Source organism: Protopterus annectens, chromosome 10.part0, assembly GCF_019279795.1.
Source record: "Protopterus annectens isolate FY-2018-M chromosome 10.part0, PAN1.0, whole genome shotgun sequence".
Classification (NCBI taxonomy): domain Eukaryota; kingdom Metazoa; phylum Chordata; order Ceratodontiformes; family Protopteridae; genus Protopterus; species Protopterus annectens.
In genome coordinates, this window is record NC_056744.1 from 1,409,886,738 (window position 1) to 1,409,906,028 (window position 19,291).

Sequence of the window (19,291 nt, forward strand, 5' to 3'; positions counted from 1 at the left end):
AATCTCAGTTGCCTGTGGACATTAGAGAGTGGAGTATCCTCTTTCCTTGGTTAGTGGGAGAGGGGAAAAAATTGTGCAGGTGAATGGATTGATTTAGAGAGAAGTCACTGACTACCTTGGGCATGAAGGAAGGGTTAGTTCTCAGTTTGACCCTGTCCTTTTGAAAAATGGTGTAAGGTGAGCATGCCATTAAGGCTTGTAGCTCAGAAACTCTTCTGGCAGAGGTAATAGCCACTAACAGTACTGTTTGCCAAGTACAAAACTGTAGAGAGAGGCTGTATTAGCAGTTTGAAGGGGAGCTACGTGAGTTTTTCCAGGATGAAGTTCAGGTCCCATGGAGGAGGAATAGGCTTCTTAGGTGGTCTGATGTGTAAGACCCCTTTAAGGAAGAGTTTCACATGTAGCCTGGCTAACAAGGGGGTATCTAGAGGTAAGCAGGATGATAATGCGGACAGGTGCACTTTCACTGATGAATAGGAAAGTCCACCCTTTATAAGTTGGGCACATATATGAGAGGACTGGGGGGGGTGTCAGCCTCATAAGGGTCCCTTTCCTGTCCCAGACACCACTGAGTAAATCTTTCCCATTTGGCAAGGTATGATTTTCTAGTAGTGGGTTTCCTGGTCTCCCTCAGGACTGATAGCACATCCTCAATAGTTGTGTCTGAATGGGGTTAGTAATTTATCACCCACAGCGTCAGGGATAGCATTTGCAAGTGTGGATGTAGGAGAGTTCCTTTGTCTTGTGTCAGAAGATCCACCTTGTGGGGTAACTTGCAGTGATTGCCCTTGGCTAAATTGTATAGAAGGGGGAACCAGTGCTGCCTTGGCCAGCAAGATTTTTGGTTTGTCCTTCCTGATTTTCAGAAGGACTTTCTGAATCAGAGGGAAGGGGGGGGGCGTACAGGAACTTCCCCTCCCAGGTAAAACTGAAGGCGTCTACTCTCCAGGCTTGGGGGGAGGGTAAGTCTTTGTGCAGAAGGTCTGCAGCTGCCTGTTCTGGGGGAGGCAAACGGGTCTATTTGTGGAGTGCCCCACTGGTGGACTATGTCTAGGAAGACCGTCCTGTCCAGCATCCATTCGTGTTATGGAGAGGATGTTCTGCTCAGGAGGTCCTGCTTGCTTGTTGTCCTGCGAAGGGATCTAACTGGCTTGCAGGGATAGGTTGTGCTGGTTATGCTAGGTCCCAAATTAGTAGGGCTAGCCTGCACAATTGGTATGCCTTGGTACCTCCCTGTTTGTTGATGTACCACATTACAGTGGTATTGCCCATCACTATCAGAAGAGGACCTGGTAGCAGTTGTGGTAGGAAGGTCTGTAGAGCTAAAAGAACTGCTGTCATCTCCTTTATATTGATGTGTTTGGTTATCATAGGAGGTTGCGACTGGGCTTTGACTCTGTAAGAGTGCAAGGTGGCTCCCCAGCCTGAGTCTGAGGCATCTGTATGCAATATCTGTGTGGGATGAGGGGGCTGCAGTGGAAGGCCGGGTTTAGTTGTACTTGTTGGATCCACCAAATGATTTCCTTCTTTGAACAAGGACGAAGGGGGATAACTTGTTCCAAGTGGGTCTGGTGTTGTGACCAGATATTTTTGAGGTACCATTGCAGTTTTTGCATATGCATTCTGGCCAATGGTAGCATGGGAATGGTTGCTGCTATCAATCCCATGAGTAGAAGGAATTGCCTTGCAGTGACTGTCTGGGAGAACAAGACTTCCCGGAAGTGGGAAGTTAGAGATAGAACCTTGTCCTGTGTTAGAAAGACTTTCATTCGTAATGTATTGATTCTGCAACCTAGGAATATCTTGCCCTTGTCTGGGTTCAGGGAGGACTTCTTGAGGTTTGGGGTGAATCCTAGACTTTGTAGAAGGGACACAGTGAAGTGTAGATGTCTTAAGAGGGAATCTTTGGACTGTGCTAGGATAAGAATGTCATCCAGATATGGGTAAATCTGGATTCCTTGATCCTGCAGAAGGCAATGGCTGGAGCAAGGCACTTTGTAAACACTCTTGGGGCAGTGGATAAACCAAAGGGCAAGGCCATAAATTGGAAGTGCAAGGATGGGCCAGAGAAATGCAGGAAACGTCTGTGTGAGGCCCTGATGGGAATGTGCAGGTAAGCATCTTTTAGGTCCAAGGTAACCATGAAAGCATTTGAGGGTATGAGGGGTAATGGTAGGAAGTGATGGCATTTTGAAGGTGGGTACCTGCAGGTAAAGGTTTAGGAAGGAGAGATCCAAAATGGGTCTCGAGGGACCAGGAACAGACTGGAGTAGAATCCCTTTCCTTCTTGTCCTGTGGGAACTGGCTCTACTGTGCCTTGTTGTTGCAGGTCTGACAGAATTTGTGGAAGATGGCGACATTGTTTTTTGGGGGAAATGGAATGCCTTATCGGGGGGTGGAATTTCTTTCCAGGATAGAAAGTACCCTTTTTGAATAATGGTCAACACCCACTGGTCTGTAGTGATTTTTTGTCAGAAGGGGAGACAGTGGGTAAGTCGAGCTGAGAGGGGCAGATGGGTAATGCAGTCACACATTATTAGGACCTCCCCTGTCCTGAAAGGGTTGTTGTCTAGGCTAAGGAGGTGGCCCAGTAGGCCTGGATGAGGAATGTCTTCTAATTCATTTTCTGGGTCTGGAGGAGGAGGCAGCAGAATGTGGGTTACACCTAACAAAGGTAGTCTTAGCTGGGTAGTTCCTATAAAATTTGGGTATAGGGGATACCGTAGATGTTTTATATCTTGCAATTCTTTGCTTTTTTCTTGTAGATTCTTAAATAGGTCTGCAGATAGTTTTCCACAGAGGAAGCTGTAATCCAGGGGGGCATCCAATATTTTGGACTTGAAGTCCTCTGGCAGATTCTGTAGTCTAAATCAGGAATATCTCCTAAGGACAGATGCTGATGCTGCAGAGCGAGCAGAAGCTTCTGCAGCATCATAGCTGCATCTTATGGAGTGTCTAGCCAAATGTAGGGCTAAAGAAAATGTGGAGGAGATATTCGTCTTAACTAGACTGTCAGGGCTTGAAGCCAGCATAGAGGTGGCTTGGGATACTAAGTCCAGGGCATACTTGGTCATGTGTGTTTGACAGTTAATGACGCTGAAGGCCAAAGTGGAGGAAGTGTACACCTTCTTGCATATCCTATCCATGGATTTGCTATCTTTATCCATGGGCAATAGGGTGGCAGAAGGTAACAACCCAGACTGTTTATCAGGGGCAGTGGCAATCACTGCTGGGTCAGCTAAAGGTGGCTTTATGAGGAATTTTTGTTCATCTGGCACCTTGTAGAAGTGGTCTGGGTGCTTAGGTGCAGGAGGCTGTGAGTCAGGTATTCTAGTAGCTGCAGTAAAGGCATCCAAGTATGCTGGAAGAACAGGGAGTACAGCTGTAGGGGAGGGGTATTCCCACATGCAGCAGTTCAAAGTATTTTTTTGGTTTCTGTCATTTGGGAAGTATCCCATTTAAAATAATCTTTCAAATGTAATGTCTTCAGGTGGAGAATCCCCTTCCACAGAATCCTCATCAGGAGAATAATATTCCTTGGAAGAAGCAATCTGGGATGCATAAGAGATGGATTCATCCAAGGAATAGTAGGAAGATTCATGTTGTTCTTCCTCAAGGAGGGGAGCCATGGTGATGGAAGAAGCAGAGGGAGGGCTAGGGCATAGAAGAGGCAATGTAGTTGTGGGTGAGGCAGAAGGCCTTAGGGCCATAAAAGCCTGCATAAGCGAAGAGGTGAAGGCCTCCCAGTCCAGACGGGCTTCAAAAGCAGGAGTAATGTGTTTTGTTTTCTGCTTCTTTTTGGTCGGAGTGGCCATAGGAGTCGGTCTAGAGTCGGGTTTGGCAGCGGCTGTATTCAAGGTCTGGATCTTGGTCGAAGGAACCACCAAATCTGGTTCCCCCTTGACATCGACAGGAGTCGGTGTCTGAGAATGCTCCGTGGACGTGCCGGTCGTTGGCTGTGCAGCAGCCTCCACGACGGAGGTCGATAGAGACGACGGATCCTCCGAGCGCTCAACTCCTACATCGGCAGTTGGCAGGGCATCTGGGTGCAAAGCGGCAGGCGATGAAGTCCTAGGCATCTTGGCCTTCTTATGCAGAGGCGCTTGGGCGGCCTCCAAAGTGGGATCCATCCTGAGAGCCAGCCGTTTGAGGCGTTAATTTTCCAAGTAAAGATTAAAAGCTGCAAGGCGGCTACGCAAGGTCTTAGGAACAAAAGATTTACAAATAGGGCAGGCTTTATGGTCATGTTCCCAGCCTAAGCAGGAAACGCATTTATCATGGGTATCCTTATGGGGAATATGGCGGCCACACTGGCACTTTCCCTTTTTCCCCGGACATCAGCTGAAAGCTACAACAACCAAGCCTAAGCAATGCGAAAGATCGGTAAAATATTAGAAATGTAAAAACCCAAACAGGTTACTTATTTATAGTCGATTAGACGTCTGGAGAGTGATCGTATGATGCAAAGTCGTCTGCGGCTGAAAAGTTCTGAGGATTGTGCGTGCAGACGTCACACATAGAGTCCCTGGTTTATGGCCCTACGTGTGACGTCCCACACAGCTGCAACAGCGAAGCTGAAGCTTTTGTATAGGAGCAGACATATGAGTCACCTGAAGGCAGGAAATCCCACACCAAGAATACTGCAACATAGGAATAGAAGGACATCAAGAGTTCACACTTGTGACACTAATCCTGCCTGGCTAGGTCTGAGTGCCAGTATTAAATTGCTTCCTTGTTGAGGACGTTTATCATTTTTCAACTCTCCCACAATTTCTTACTTATATGATACACTTCAATATTTTCCAGGCTTTCTTGGTTACTGGTAAGTGATCCAAAAGCAACATATATGTTCTTGTTATGGCCACTGACCTATGAGAGAATGCCAATGGCCCCAGTTACTGGGTGCTTCTTCTCTGCCAATTAGAATTTGGCAAAAAACTTAGATTTTGTGTTTGGGGGTGTTTGCTCACCCATACAGATGCACATCATAGTGGAATAAGCCTGATACAGAAAAATGTTTGATCCTCCCCCAGCCACTGTAGAGAATATTATTGAAATTCAAGAAATAATAATAATAATACATATTTGACACTTACACAAAGTAAAATCTAAGTATATATATATACTCACCTGACTTACAGGACCTATAACAGCACATGAGGGAGGGCATACTGATCCATGAAAGGGTCTCCTCAAAAATATTCCAATATATCCCAATCACTGGAAAGTAAGCAGTCAGAAAACTGCACAAAAATAAAACTCAGATGCCGAATTCTATTTTATTGTTTGAACTACTGTTTTACAAAAAGCTGCACAACTCGTACAAGCAGTACTTGAAGTGGCAGCTGGAGGGGGCCCTGGGCATTAACTGTGAGTGGCAAATGAAGGGAGTCACTCCTCTAGTAGGCTGGGGGCTTAACTGTGGCATTCACCGATGGTTGTTAGCCACCTAATAAAGTTAGCCACCCACTTGGAAACTGTCAAATGGCCGTTTGCACTCTGACAGTTAATGCAGAGGATTAAAACTCTGAGCTTGTTAATTAGTTTGCTTTCTGTGCGCAAGGTACAGGGTTTGATTCCTTCCACCCTCATGTGCCTACTGTGTGTTGGTGAGCAAATCACTTAATTTACTACTTATTTATTTAACATTTGTTAACCGGAAAAGTCAGACTTGGAATGAAGCCAATTTTCAGCGGAGGCCAGGGGAGAAATGCTCCAGACACATGTCTTTATAATATGGGGGGAAACCAGAGCACCTGGAGGAAACCCACATAAATGCAGGAAGGACATGCAGACTCCACACAAAAGGCACCCCAGCCGAGAATCGAACTAGAGAACCTCTTGCTGTGAGGTGACAATGCTACTGCTGCACTCCTGGTTGCTCCTAAAAAAGAACAGTTGTGTTCAGTGGGCGTAAATAGGTAAAATAAAAACTGCAAGACCTTTTCATGCTGTAGAAACAGAAAAATGAATAAAAGTCCACTCGTGCCCCTAATTCAGACAGTATCTTAGCAGACAGTGGACATCCAAGGTGCGACAGGCTGTCTTGCTTCCCCAATTTTTGCTCCCTTTAAAAAAATTTAAAAAAAAATGAAAATGATAAAATTAATGAAATGGTTCAGGACAATGTAGACACACTTACAGAAGAAAATGAGACTTAGTCTTGAAGGACACCAGAAACCTTCAGAAAGATAACATATGGTTGCTTACACAGGAGCTAAGCAAAGAGTAGATAGTCTCAAGCATGATGACCTTTAAGCTAGTCAGGGAGCACAGACAGGTGAAGCCATGACTAAGGCCAGGCAACAAGAGTTCAATCAGCAGCTTATAGGTTTGATGAAGCTGGAAGGGAGGGTGGGCATGCCTATCTTGGAGGAGGGGGGGTAAGGGCCTTTCTTCTCCCTTAGTACGTCACTTATCAGATCCTGAGCTGCTTTGTAAAAAGGCACCTTCTGTTGAAATGAGCATCCATAACTCTCTTCCCAAGTTCTTTTTAACGGAGGATAACCTCTGCTGCTTCATCCTGTACAAGCATATTCCTAAGCTTATGGCCCCAACCAAAGCATTTGTAGAACCAAACAAAGTGTAGAATATGGCAGCCCACTTTGGAAGCTTAACATACAGTCCAAGTGAAATCCTCCTTAACTAAGACTTCGGGATGTACTCAAGCTTTCCAAAGCCTGCATAGCATCTACAACTCAAGCTCCAATTACAAATCATGATGGCTTTGCCCCGGAATGGAACAACCTGAGGGGGGCTTTCTCAACTACGATGGCCAGTCCAAAATGGATTGGGAAAAGGTCCTAGGGGAAAGACCTCAGCTCCAAGTTCTGCTGATCTGAAAGGGGCAAACCCCAGGATCAGGCTGGTTGGACTTGCACTCCCAGTGATCAACTAGGGATATGCAACTTGGCCATCCCGCGATATAACCCCCCCCCCAAGATGGATACATGCATGCACCCCCCCCCCCACTCCAAGAGGAGCGGAGCAGGCTCAAGATCTTGCTATGAAAGGATGAGCTTAGCAGCTCCACATAGACTGGGGAAAGGAGCAACTTAACCCTGAATTTAAATGAAGGCGAGCTACAGTGCAATTTGTTCTTTAAGGGCCTGTCCTGTGAAGTGATGTTTGACTTGTGCCTACGACTCTGTGGAGCACCCATCCAGTGGCCCCATACAGAGGCAGTTCTAAACAATTGTCACCTTTTTAGATACAAGGATAAAAGCTTCTTAATGCACCATCTTCAAATAGCAAGGTTGAAATATCAACCCTTGTGGCAGCTGTTAACATTATGCCACTCTCCATGACAATAAAGGGAATTCCAGTGCGGGGTCTTTATCTGATGGTCATACAAGCAATAAAATGACAACAAAGAACATGACTAACTTTTAAACAGCAAAACAGAAGTGGTTAATGTTACAGGTGGTCACAGTATACCATGGATCACAATAGGTGCGCAGATGATCCTAAGTGTGGAATCTCTCACATTTACTGCCAAATTCTGACAGGTAAAGAAGAGCCCAACAAAAAGACCCATCAAAGGGAATTCCTGATGTTAGAATCAAGGATTTTCATGTACTTGAAGGAGTGGGTGGGTTTATGAGATGATAAAAATGGCCATTTGTGCAACTCGGTAACATTCCCTAAAACCCATGGTCATACCAAGGTGGGAAGCATGCTATAGTTTGTAAAAAAGGCAGATAATGGAGATTTTCTGTTATGCAAAATAGACAAAGACCCTGAAAGTTAGAAATACACTTTTTAGAGAGATGTATGTTGGGGATGCCTGGCTACGTAAAATCACCTATTACTGAAACTAGCATACTCAAAAAAGTTCTAGTCATACAAATTAAACATTGGCCAGTTATTTTCTAGGGCTAAAGAATTTAAAATAACGCTACTGTACAAAGCAAAGAAACAGAAACCCACATAATGGCAGTTAGTGACACTTACAAAACATAACTTTTTTAAAACTAAGTCAGACTACGAAGAATTAAATACAAAGGTAATTATCTGTGTCAGGATTTCCTGCAGTGCAATCCCTTAGAAGTACTGCTTACCTACAGTTGATTTGTTTGCAGGGTTCTCTTCCACAGCTCCCCCATTCTGGGCCTTGCAAGCAAACACCTGCCTGTGCAGCTGGTGAGGTTCGGTGGAATGGGAGGAATTTGCATGAAATGCGTCACTAACTGGAATTGCCTGCAAGTCCTCCACACACTCCAAGGAAATTGCAGAATCGCCAGTTTGCTCAACCAGTTTAATCAGCTCACCAGCAGATAAATCTCTGTGACGGTTTTTATTTAAGTAGTCTAGTTTACTGGGAGTAGTCCGACAGGAACGCATGCCTCTAGGCATGTCAACCTCATCATCTTCAGGAATGGGATTGTACCAGATTTCTCCCTCGTCGTCGGCATCATTTTCTTCACTAGTGTCTACAGTGCCACTACTATTTGTTGGACTTGCATTCTTAGTGCTTCCTCCGTTGATGGGGCTTGGCTTTGCAAAGTCTGAATTTCTGGTTTGGGGTTCTGTGGGACTGCTGCCTTGGTGAGTGGCAGACTGGAACTGGGCCTGCACCTGCCTCCTGACCACATGAAAATGATTAGCTGGATTAGGCAAATGATTAATAGCATCTCCAGTAATTGGAAAACTGCCATTACTGTTCTCCTCACCAGAGTAAAACTTCAGAGAACTCTGCTGTAACCAGTTGCGCTTTTTTGATACAGTGATGTTGTTAACTTGTAGCCGCTGCTCTGTGATTTCAGTGCTGTTTGTGACCTTCAGTTCTTTTTTGTTTGGAAAGCCTGGTTGAAGATTTTCATTTACGTCTGCAGGGTAGAAGGGTAGCAAAGGAGAAATAAAAGAACAGTAAGTAAGGGATAGATAACACAATACATACATTTACAACACACTTCTTCAGAGAATCTACACTTTATGATAATGTACATCCAGTTTATAACTGTAGGAGTATTAGTAATGAGATTAGTGATCCCCTAATAATTAATTATTTCCTAGATGGACAACCTACAGCTTCTATATGAACTAGTACATCATTTTCCCACTTTTCTGAGATTTAAAAAAGTTCAGTTACAGGCTTGCTGTTCTTGAACTGTTTGTAAGTTTCTGTGAGGCCATTTTTTGCTTGGGCTAAAGGGAAGTCTCTCTGTTGATCAGAGGCAGTGAAAAACATTGAGCAGCTTACCTGCCCCTGTGGGAGTGGTTACTGACTTGAAACTGTAGTTTTATTGGCCATTTTGGGTCAATTCCAAAACTCCTTCATCTTCCTCTCTTAAAACCAGGTTGCCTCGTGGTTTTGGCGTCTTTTCAGGCTTGTTGGCTGTTGGGGAAGCACCCACCAAGAGGAGAAAACGCTGAGAGAAGAAAGGAGTCACTTTTGAGATTTTAAGTATTTTTCCTCTGTTTATTTGCTAAGTTTTTCTGCATAGCCGCCTATTTTGAGCATTTTCTGGCTTGTTAAACTTGATTTCTGCATTAGTAACTGTATTAAGAGCACAACCTAAAGCTGTTTACTGAATTTCCTGTTTGCACTTATTTTTAAAATCGTTTTTTTCTCAAAACATGCATATTATCTGTCTTTGGCCTAGCAATCTTGTGTGGGGTCATTTACTGCACTGTTATAACTTGTTAATACTTGTGAACCTCTGCTATCTCTGAAAAAAACAAAAAAACAAAAAAAAATCTTGCTTTTTTCCCACTTTTCTGAGATTACAGGCTTGCTGTTCTTGAACTGTTTGTAAGTTTCTGTGAAGCCATTTTTTGCTTGGGCTAAAGGGAAGTCTCTCTGTTGATCAGTGGCAGTGAAAAACATTGAGCAGCTTGCCTGCCCCTGTGGGAGCGGTTACTGACTTGAAACTGTAGTTTTACTGGCCATTTTGGGTCAATTCCAAAACTCCTTCATCTTCCTCTCTTAAAACCAGGTTGCTCGGTGTGGTTTTTTTGTCTTTCAGGGCTTGTTGGCTGTTGGGGAAGCACCCACCAAGAGGAGAAAACGCTGAGAGAAGAAAGGAGCCACTTTTGAGATTTTAAGTATGTTTCCTCTGTTTAGTTGCTACGTTTTTTCTGCATAGCTGCCTATTTTGAGCATTTTCTGGCTTGTTAAACTTGATTTCTGCATTAGTAACTGTATTTAGAGCACAACCTAAAGCTGTTTACTGAATTTCCTGTTTGCACTTACTTGCCACTAGAGCACCATCGGGCAGCACCGGTTAAACAAGGTTAAACTATTTCTGGCTCCGTAAAGTCTGCTCTTCATTTTTTCCCTTAGAACTGCTCTACTTGTAATCTAAGTACTAAGCAGCACAAACCAGGAAATAATATCAGGATTCACAGCAATAGGGCAACACACAGAAGTACCACAGAAGTCACAGGAAAATAAAGTTGAATTTAAGTTGAATTTAATGAAGCGCTTTTCGACTGTGGTGTACACAGACTTCCTCAGACAAAAAGTATTACAAACTACATTTAACTGAACAGCAGCTTAAATATCCAGCAGTATTAAGTCAAAGGTTCAATTAACCAATCAGGCACACCTTGAACCATGAATAAAATTTAAAGTTAAAGCATAAGCTCACAGGACTTGAGTTCAATCACTCACATTATATTAAAATTAAAATTAAACTAGACAATCATAAAATCAGCCAGTTGTTAGCCTATCATCTAAATAGACACTAGCCACTACCTGATGTAAACAAGTACAAAACACAAAACAGTTAGAGTGTGTTACAAACTCATAAAGGCAAAAGACTATCTAACCAGGTTCTTAAGTTTAAGAAGGCTGCTAATAGAGCAGCCTTCATTGAATTTAATCTAATTTGCCATCATGAATCAGAGGCGCAATAATAGGTGTACAGGGGCTCCTCTAATAGTGTCATGCATTTGTTCTATAACCATAAACTTAAAATGGTGGTCTTTATGCTGGATGATATGTTTAGCAAGAGCATTTTCATCTTTCGCTTTATTAATTGCATATTGATGTTCGTAGATCCGATCTTTAAATCTACGCTCGGTTTTACCTACATAAAAACCTGTGCATTTTTGGCATAATGCCACATAGACCACCATTTTAGAGTTACAAGGTCTGTGGCTAAGGGTCAGCTCGTACGAGCAGCCCGGATGGTGAGCCTGGACGATGACTTTCTTAGGGAATGTGACTTACTTAAGAATATGTTCCTTCATAGAGGCTATCCGCTTAACTTATTAGACAACTTAGTCAATGAGGTGATTAACAAAAGATCCAGTGGGTTTTACAAACCTATACTGAACATCAGTTCTTCCGGGTTGGCCGAGTCTAGGTTAGAATGTATAGGTGGAACTACTCCTATACATAATAATAACACTAGATTAATTCTTACATATTGTCCAAGTAGTAGGTCTATTATGGACATCATTACTAAGAACTGGAACTTGTTCCGTTCCAACCTTGCAATTTTGAACAAACTGGGAGTTAAACCTGAGGTTACATATAGAAGGGGTAAAAATATGAAAATGTTGTTGGAACAACCTGAGCGGCAGAGTACCCGTGCTCTGGGATGTTCAAATGTCAAAACTGCAATCAATGTCGTCACATTCTTGAATCAAACCGATTTGACATTGATAATATTAGATCGACATTAGATGCAGATGCACTTGTAACTCTAAAATGGTGGTCTATGTGGCATTATGCCAAAATGCACAGGTTTTATGTAGGTAAAACCGATTTAAAGATCGGATCTACATCAATATGCAATTAATAAAGCGAAAGATGAAAATGCTCTTGCTAAACATATCATCCAGCATAAAGACCACCATTTTAAGTTTATGGTTATAGAACAAATGCATGACACTATTAGAGGAGCCCTGTACACCTATTATTAGAGGTCTGAATTGCGATGGCAAATTAGATTAAATGCCTATGCTCTACCAGGTCTCAATGAAGGCTGCTCTATTAGCAGCCTTCTTAAACTTAAGAACCTGGTTAGATAGTCTTTTTGCCTTTATGAGTTTGTAACACACTCTAACTGTTTTGTGTTTGTACTTGTTTACATCAGGTAGTGGCTAGTGTCTATTTAGATGATAGGCTAACAACTGGCTGATTTTATGATTGTCTAGTTTAATTTTAATTTTAATATAATGTGAGTGATTGAACTCAAGTCCTGTGAGCTTGCGTTTTAACTTTTAAATTTTTATTCATGGTTCAAGGTGTGCCTGATTGGTTAATTGAACCTTTGACTTAATACTGCTGGATATTTAAGCTGCTGTTCAGTTAAATGTAGTTTGTAATACTTTTTGTCTGAGGAAGTCTGTGAATTCAACTTAAATTCAACTTTATTTTCCTGTCTACTTGTAATCTAAACAATCTATTCTCATTCTCAAAAGCTCAGCACTTGTTCCTAAAGCATTTTTTAGTCAGGTAAAGCACTTCTATATTATACAAAGTACTTCACTAGCCTAAAACCCCCTTTAATACCCACTTCCCTATAGGTCCTTTCTGACTCAGTTACACAGCAAACTTTTTTCATTTCTTCTAGCATGACAAAGGGTCAGTTGCTAGTGTCCTCTCCTGCTCAGCTGGTGAATCTGGGAATATTGAGGCAATGTTACAATTGCCTCATGTACACAGATGGTTTACTATTAGAATTGCGAACGGCACTTCTGCGACTCTCAGATATTCGAACGTGTAAGGTCGTAAACGATAATGTCGAAGACATAATAATCAATCTAGGAACGGTTTTAACATGGGTCGAGGTAGGTGTTCAGTATTATTCCCTACTACAAACATCTTCCCTACCTCGACCCATGTTAAAACCGTTCCTACATTGATTATTTTGTCTTCGACATTATCGTTTACGACCTTACACGTTCGAATATCTGACAGTCGCAGAAGTGCCGTTCGCAATTCTAATAGTAAACCACACAGACAACCCTCCCCTCCTCCCACAAAACACAAATACATGCGAGAGATGCAACCATATAGCCAAACTGGAGGCTGAGCTCTCTCAACTCAGGACTGGCAAGACCAGACAGGAGGAGAAGGTAACCATACACCACAAACCCAGTCTCACATAGAACTATCACAACTGCAAATCAAACACATAAACACACAAAGACATACTCGGAGGCACTGATCAATAATCTACCAAAACAGCAGAGGCCTCCAAAGCAGACACCCAAGCAACTGCCACCTCATGACATAACACAAGCAACACATAGATCACAAAGTCAGTGTGCAAATCAGTCACAGCCCTTAAGGCCAAACACAATGCCAGACACACTTGTCATAGGTGACTCCATAGTCAGACACACTGACGTCCCACTCACCAGACTGAACAAGGAGAGGGTCACAGTAAGCTGCCTGTCGGGCGCTAGAATCCGCCACATAACACAAGCACTCAGGTCACTCCACAGCAAGTACAAGTATGACTCAGTCATTGTCCATGCCTGTGTGAACGACCTGAGACGTACCTCCCTGGACTACATGAACAGAGACATAGAGGAGCTCTCAGATTATGTAGCCCAGGCGGGTATGACCCTGACCCTGAGCAGTATCCTACCTTCACCAAGAATGATGCCACAATACAGAGACAAAATGATCAGTTTTAATAATTGGCTTAATTTCTGGTGTCATTCTAAGGGGATCCAATGTCTGTCTGCCTGGGATGACATGCTTGACAAGCCACGCTGCTTCACAAGGGATGGCTTGCACCTGTCACCCCTGGGTTTCCGGATATTGGCAAAGGCTCTTGCCACCCCCATAGTGCCTTTTTTAGGCAAGGCTCAAATTCTAAACCTACCGCCCTAGAAAACAATGGAAAAAAACTAAGGGTAATGCTGCTCAATGCCAGAAGTCAAAATCTCAAGATGCATGCCCTCGAAGCCCTCCTCAGTATGGAGAACATCGATGTCTGTGCTGTGACTGAAACCTGGTTCAAGGCTCCTGAGAGCACCCCGGCACTATCAGGTTTTACCTCATATCATGCGTTCCGGCCCCAAAACCCAGACCATTCCACAAAAGGAGGGGGTGTATCCATATTCATCAAGGACACCCACACCTCCAGGTTGGTGGCAACGCACGAAGCATCGGAGACCATCCAGGTGCAATTAACCATAGGCAAAACTGCCCTACAGTTTGTAGCATGTTACAGGCCACCCTCTCAAACTCAGGAACCGCACACAGCTTTCCTGAAGACACTGGAGAGTATAAATGTCTCTCCAAACACCATCATATTGGGTGACTTCAACTACCCAAACATAGACTGGGAACATTACTCAAGCCCCAATACCCTAGCCCAAAGGTTCTTGGAGTTCATAAACTCAAATGCTATGAACAACTAGTCACCATTCCCGCAAGAGGAGAAAATATACTAGACCTGATCATCACAAACATGGGGACAAAATGCTCCACACCGGAAGTATATCCCTCATTGGTGAGATCAGACCACAAACTAATCTCACTGGAGATCCACATCCCGCCCCCACCCCCAACAAAAAAGACCACAGTGAAGAACTTCTCAAAAGCCAACTTCACACTTCTTAAGACTGGTGTGGTATCCTTCAAGGCTCCTGAGCCAGTGGAAACTACAACCCACGCTGCCAAATCCCTTACAAATGCTTTCTACGAGCACCTCCAGAATTGCATGGATCAAGCAATCCCAAATAAAATCAAGACCCTTTCCACAAAAGGCAAGCGCCCAGTCTGGTGAACCCCAGCCATAAACAAACTTTATAACAAGAGGAGAAAGCTACTTCAAGATACAGCAAAATCCCTAAAAGGGAAGACATCTCTGATCAATACTAGTAAAAAACTACGATCACTCATAAAATCCTCCAAGGCCAACTTTGAGAGAAAAATCGCCAAGGACTCAAAAGACAATCATAAGGCCTTCTTTAGCTATGTTAGAAACCTGGGTGGAAACTCCCAGATATGCTCATAATTAGTCCAAAATTATACAAAAATCACTGAACCCACAGACACTGCCAACATACTGGCAGACAGGTTCAGTGCAAATTTCTCCCCTCCCTCCCCCCCAAAAGGAGAAATATCTATCCCAGCAGAGTGTAGCCTCCCAAACATCTCAAATGCCCAGGTGAGAGCTGCTCTCTCTCTAAAGCTAAAAACACAGCATCAATGGGACCGGATGGTGTCCCTGGCTGTGTACTACACAAACTCAATGAGGAACTAAACACACACATAAGGCTGCTGTTTAATCTTAGCCTTACCACAGGATACATACCCAAAGAGTGGCGTACGGCAACTGTGGTCCCACTTCACAAAGGCGGTGCTTCTACGGAACCCGGTAATTACTGCCCCATAAGCTTAACAAGCCTGGTCTGCAAAGCTATGGAGAGGATCATAATGGAACTCATAAATAAAGACATTGGGGACCTACAGACATTGGGTCGTACCCAATTCAGCTTTGTCAAGGGCAGATCATGCCCTTGAACTTGGTCGACTTTTTTGAAACAGTCACCAAGGCCATTGACAAGGGTAAGGCAGTTCACACAGCCTACCTTGACCTCGCAAAAGCTTTCGACACAATACCCCACTCGGGTATCATAGAAAAACTCACCAGCTTAAAAATAAACCCATATGTCACAAGATGGGTTGCAAACTGGCTCAAGGACAGAACCCACAGGGTTAGAGTTGCTGGTGCCATGTCAGACTCCAAGCTGGTCACAAGCGGTGTCCCACAGGGCTCAGTCCTGGGCCCCCTATTGTTCGGCATCTATTTTTCAGAAGTGCAGGCAAACATAGGAGGATTGTGGCTGACAAAGTTTGCAGATGACTGCAAACTGGGCGCCATAGTTGAGAATCCATCAGACACAGATATCCTTCAGAGAGGTCTCATAGAAATGGATAACTGGTGCCAGAGCCATGGCCTTAAGCTAAACGCCAAAGAATGTATAGTCATACCCTTTGGGAAAAACAAGGTAACCCCAAATTACCACATAGATGGCAATCCATTAAGCACGGAAGAGGTTATCAGGGACCTGGGGACCCAAGTTGACAGTAACCTCTCTTTTGACACTCACATTGCCAAAGTGGTCAGGAGGACCTTCTACATTGCCCACCTGATCATGAAGGGATTCACATCCAGATCAGGGGAGGTCATTGTCCCCCTGTACTCATCACTTATCAGACCAATGATTGAGTACAATGCCCCATTCGGAATGTATCTTACCCGACACCTGCAGCAAGACCCCAAAAGTTCCTCACCAAAAGGATAAAGGGGCTCAAAAACATGTCATATGCTGCCCGACTGAAGAAACTCCAGCTCTTTTCAGTCGCATACCATCTGCTCAGAGGTGATCTGTGCCTGACATACAAGGCCATGTCCAACCTGGAATTAATGGACATGCTCCACCTCAAAAAATCCAATTCCACCAGAGCCACAAGAGCAAGAGACTTAAACCTCAACACGGATATAAATAGGATGTGCTGGAGGGACAGATTCATCACCCAGAGACTCCCTATGCTATGGAACAAAATCCCGGTCCATGTGAGGCAGAGCCCCTCACTAGCTCTGTTCAAGAAGAATCTTGACCAGTGGATGGGAGATCGTAGGTTTACCCTGGGGATCATCTCTGTATCACTACTAGACAGAGGCACGGCAAACTAATGGGTACAGTATTCTTCAACCTAAGGGGTGGTGAAAGCCACACACACTCTGGCTAGTCTTATAAATGCCCTAGGGCAGATAGCCTAGTATAAACCTATGAACCTATGAAGATAACCTATACATAGAATATAAGTGGTTAGCACTACTACCTCACCATGCTTGATACTCAATTGCAGGTGCCCAACTGTGTGCCTTCTGTGCAGTATGCAGGTTCTTCCTGTATTAGTCTGATTTTTTTGCTGTGTACTCCATTAGCTCCTGCACCTCAGAGACAACCATCCTCTAGGTTTCCCGCAGGTATGTATGCCATGTGTACACAGGAGTGTTTAAGTGTGAAAGGACTTGCATCTCATCTAGATTTAGTTTCTCTCCTTTGCATTACTAGTGTGCCGGGGCTGTCTCTGTATACCTCCCAATCCTGAACTGTACAAAAATGGACATTAGTGAATAAAAGAATGACTGTTGTGTATAAGGAAACATTCTGAACATGACTGTGTTAGTGAGATGCTCAACCCATGTCATGCCCACTAGCTTCCAAAAAGAGTGGACATTAGCATACAGAAGAAAATTTTGAACAGAAGCTTAAATGCAGATTCTAACCCCCACTGGCGTTTTCTACTTCGTGCTTCCTTTTCTTTTCTATAGTAAATCACTTCTATACCTTTCCCAACTTACCTCAACAGTCACAGGCTATAGTACACTGCATTAAATAACACTTTACTCCATATCTCATGTTCATCTAAAAATAGTTTCTAGTTTCCGTCTGTAGTATGCTGTTCATCTAAAAATAGTTTCTAGTTTTCGTCTGTAGTATGCTGTTCAATGCAGTACAATACAAAATAAAAATGAATACATCATCAGACAAACAAGAAACGGCACAGACTAATAAAACAGCACCTTGGGGCAGAGTCAGGGTTTTAAGTTTGATTAGTAAATATGGATGTTGGAAGACCTAGCTGGAGGTGGGAAGGTAATGGTCAGCTCACCCATTCTGGTGTAAAGGATACCGTGAAGACTCACTTCTGCAACACCTGTTGGAGGACAAGTGTAGCAGCAGTATACTGTCAGGGCAGTGTGTCAGTCTTGGCTTGCAGTGCAGAATACTGTAGCTGGGCAGAGTCTGTAGAAAAATGAGGAATATGCATACTGCTCAGCTGAAAGGGGGGGGGGGGGCATGCAGTAAAATCCTCAGTGAAGCTCTAGGAGTGTCTCTGCTCCCATATTATCCCTCTCTTCCTATGGGCTACGCCTGTTCTGAAGTAAGCTAAACCTTCAGGCTGGTAGGATGAAGTGAGCACTGGAACACTAAACAGTGTCGATTGGGGGGGGGGGTCAAAACTCACTTAGGATAATATATATATATATATATATATATATATATATATATATATATATATATAAAAACACTGCAAAGGAAATGCTCACAAAATATGCCTGTATAACTATTCACAAAATGACATGTAAGAAAAAAATCTACACGTTAACTCCTTTAACTATTCAGTTTTAAATATATGGCTAAATTTGACCTTTTCTGAAAACTTTCTTAAAGTACATTCATTAACTATTTACTTTTTTGTTGTTGTTGATCTGTTTATGCTAAACAACAACAACACAGCACAGGTGTTAGTGACGAACAAAAACGCAGCAGAAAGGTATTGAAGAGCACGCACACATACACTAAATAAACAAATGATGAATGCTGAAGCTACTACTAAAAAAGTCTCAGAAACAGAGCACCTCATAACCTGAGATGGGAGAAATTACATTTTACGGTTTCCAAAGATCACAAACCTTTACAATGATGAAACCAGAAAGCATTATACCAAAGCATAAAACTAGTGATACAGGTTTTGTAGAAAACCAGGTATGGAATCCACACAATGTCCTTCCAATTCAAAACAAAAACAATCCCCAACAAAGAACTTTTAGCACACTTTCAATATTTACAGTTAAGCACAACAAATGCAGCACTAGCCAAGAGAGGAAACACATACTTAAAGTTAAGAAGAAAAAAAAAGAAAAAATTACCCTGGGGGACAGAATGTGTCTGCCATACAGAGAAGAATGAGGCTGAGTTCTGGGTGTCATCTGATGGGCAATCTACTGAAATAAGATCCGAGGGAATTACAAAATGCCAAAAAAAACAGAAGAAAAAAAAGTAGGACTGTGCCAATAATAAAATACATTCCACAGTTTTCACTGCATGGGAAAATAAAGCAGATTACCAGTATTACAGATAGGAAATAGATACCCTCAAAATAAAAGCATAAAGTTTGAACTTTCTTTACCCTACACAAGCTTCCGAACACAAAGGAATGTGAATTTAATTTACAGTTACTGCACTAAGTGTAGAGTTCCTGAAATGTTAACGCTGTCCCTACTCAAAGTACATGTTTAGTTGAAACTACATAACCTACAATTTCTACTTAGTCCAGCAAATGCAGTATGCCGTTTGAGCCACAGCCATGCAGAAATCTAACAAAAGATATTTTGCCACATTTAACAAAATAAATTTCAAGGCAAAAGTCAAGTTTAATTAAGATGATGCTTCATCAGAAAGAGCTACTCTGTTATGTTACTCTCAATATCATTTTGCATCCATTTTCTTAATCTCCAAACTACAAAAGTAGAACTAAACATTAACCATATGGTAATGCATGCTTCATCTGTGGAAC

The 19,291-nt window shown here is 42.9% G+C and overlaps 1 protein-coding gene across 2 annotated transcripts in view; it reads right to left on the bottom strand.

Annotated features, from left to right (window-relative positions):
* The window catches only part of SYDE2 (synapse defective Rho GTPase homolog 2), an 862,822-nt gene that overhangs the window by 719,465 nt on the left and 124,066 nt on the right, over positions 1-19,291 (bottom strand). For both annotated transcript variants that reach the window (XM_044086034.1, XM_044086035.1), the window contains exon 2: positions 8,061-8,828. In XM_044086034.1, coding sequence (XP_043941969.1) covers positions 8,061-8,828 — 768 coding nt within the window. The remainder of the gene's footprint in view (positions 1-8,060; positions 8,829-19,291) is intronic.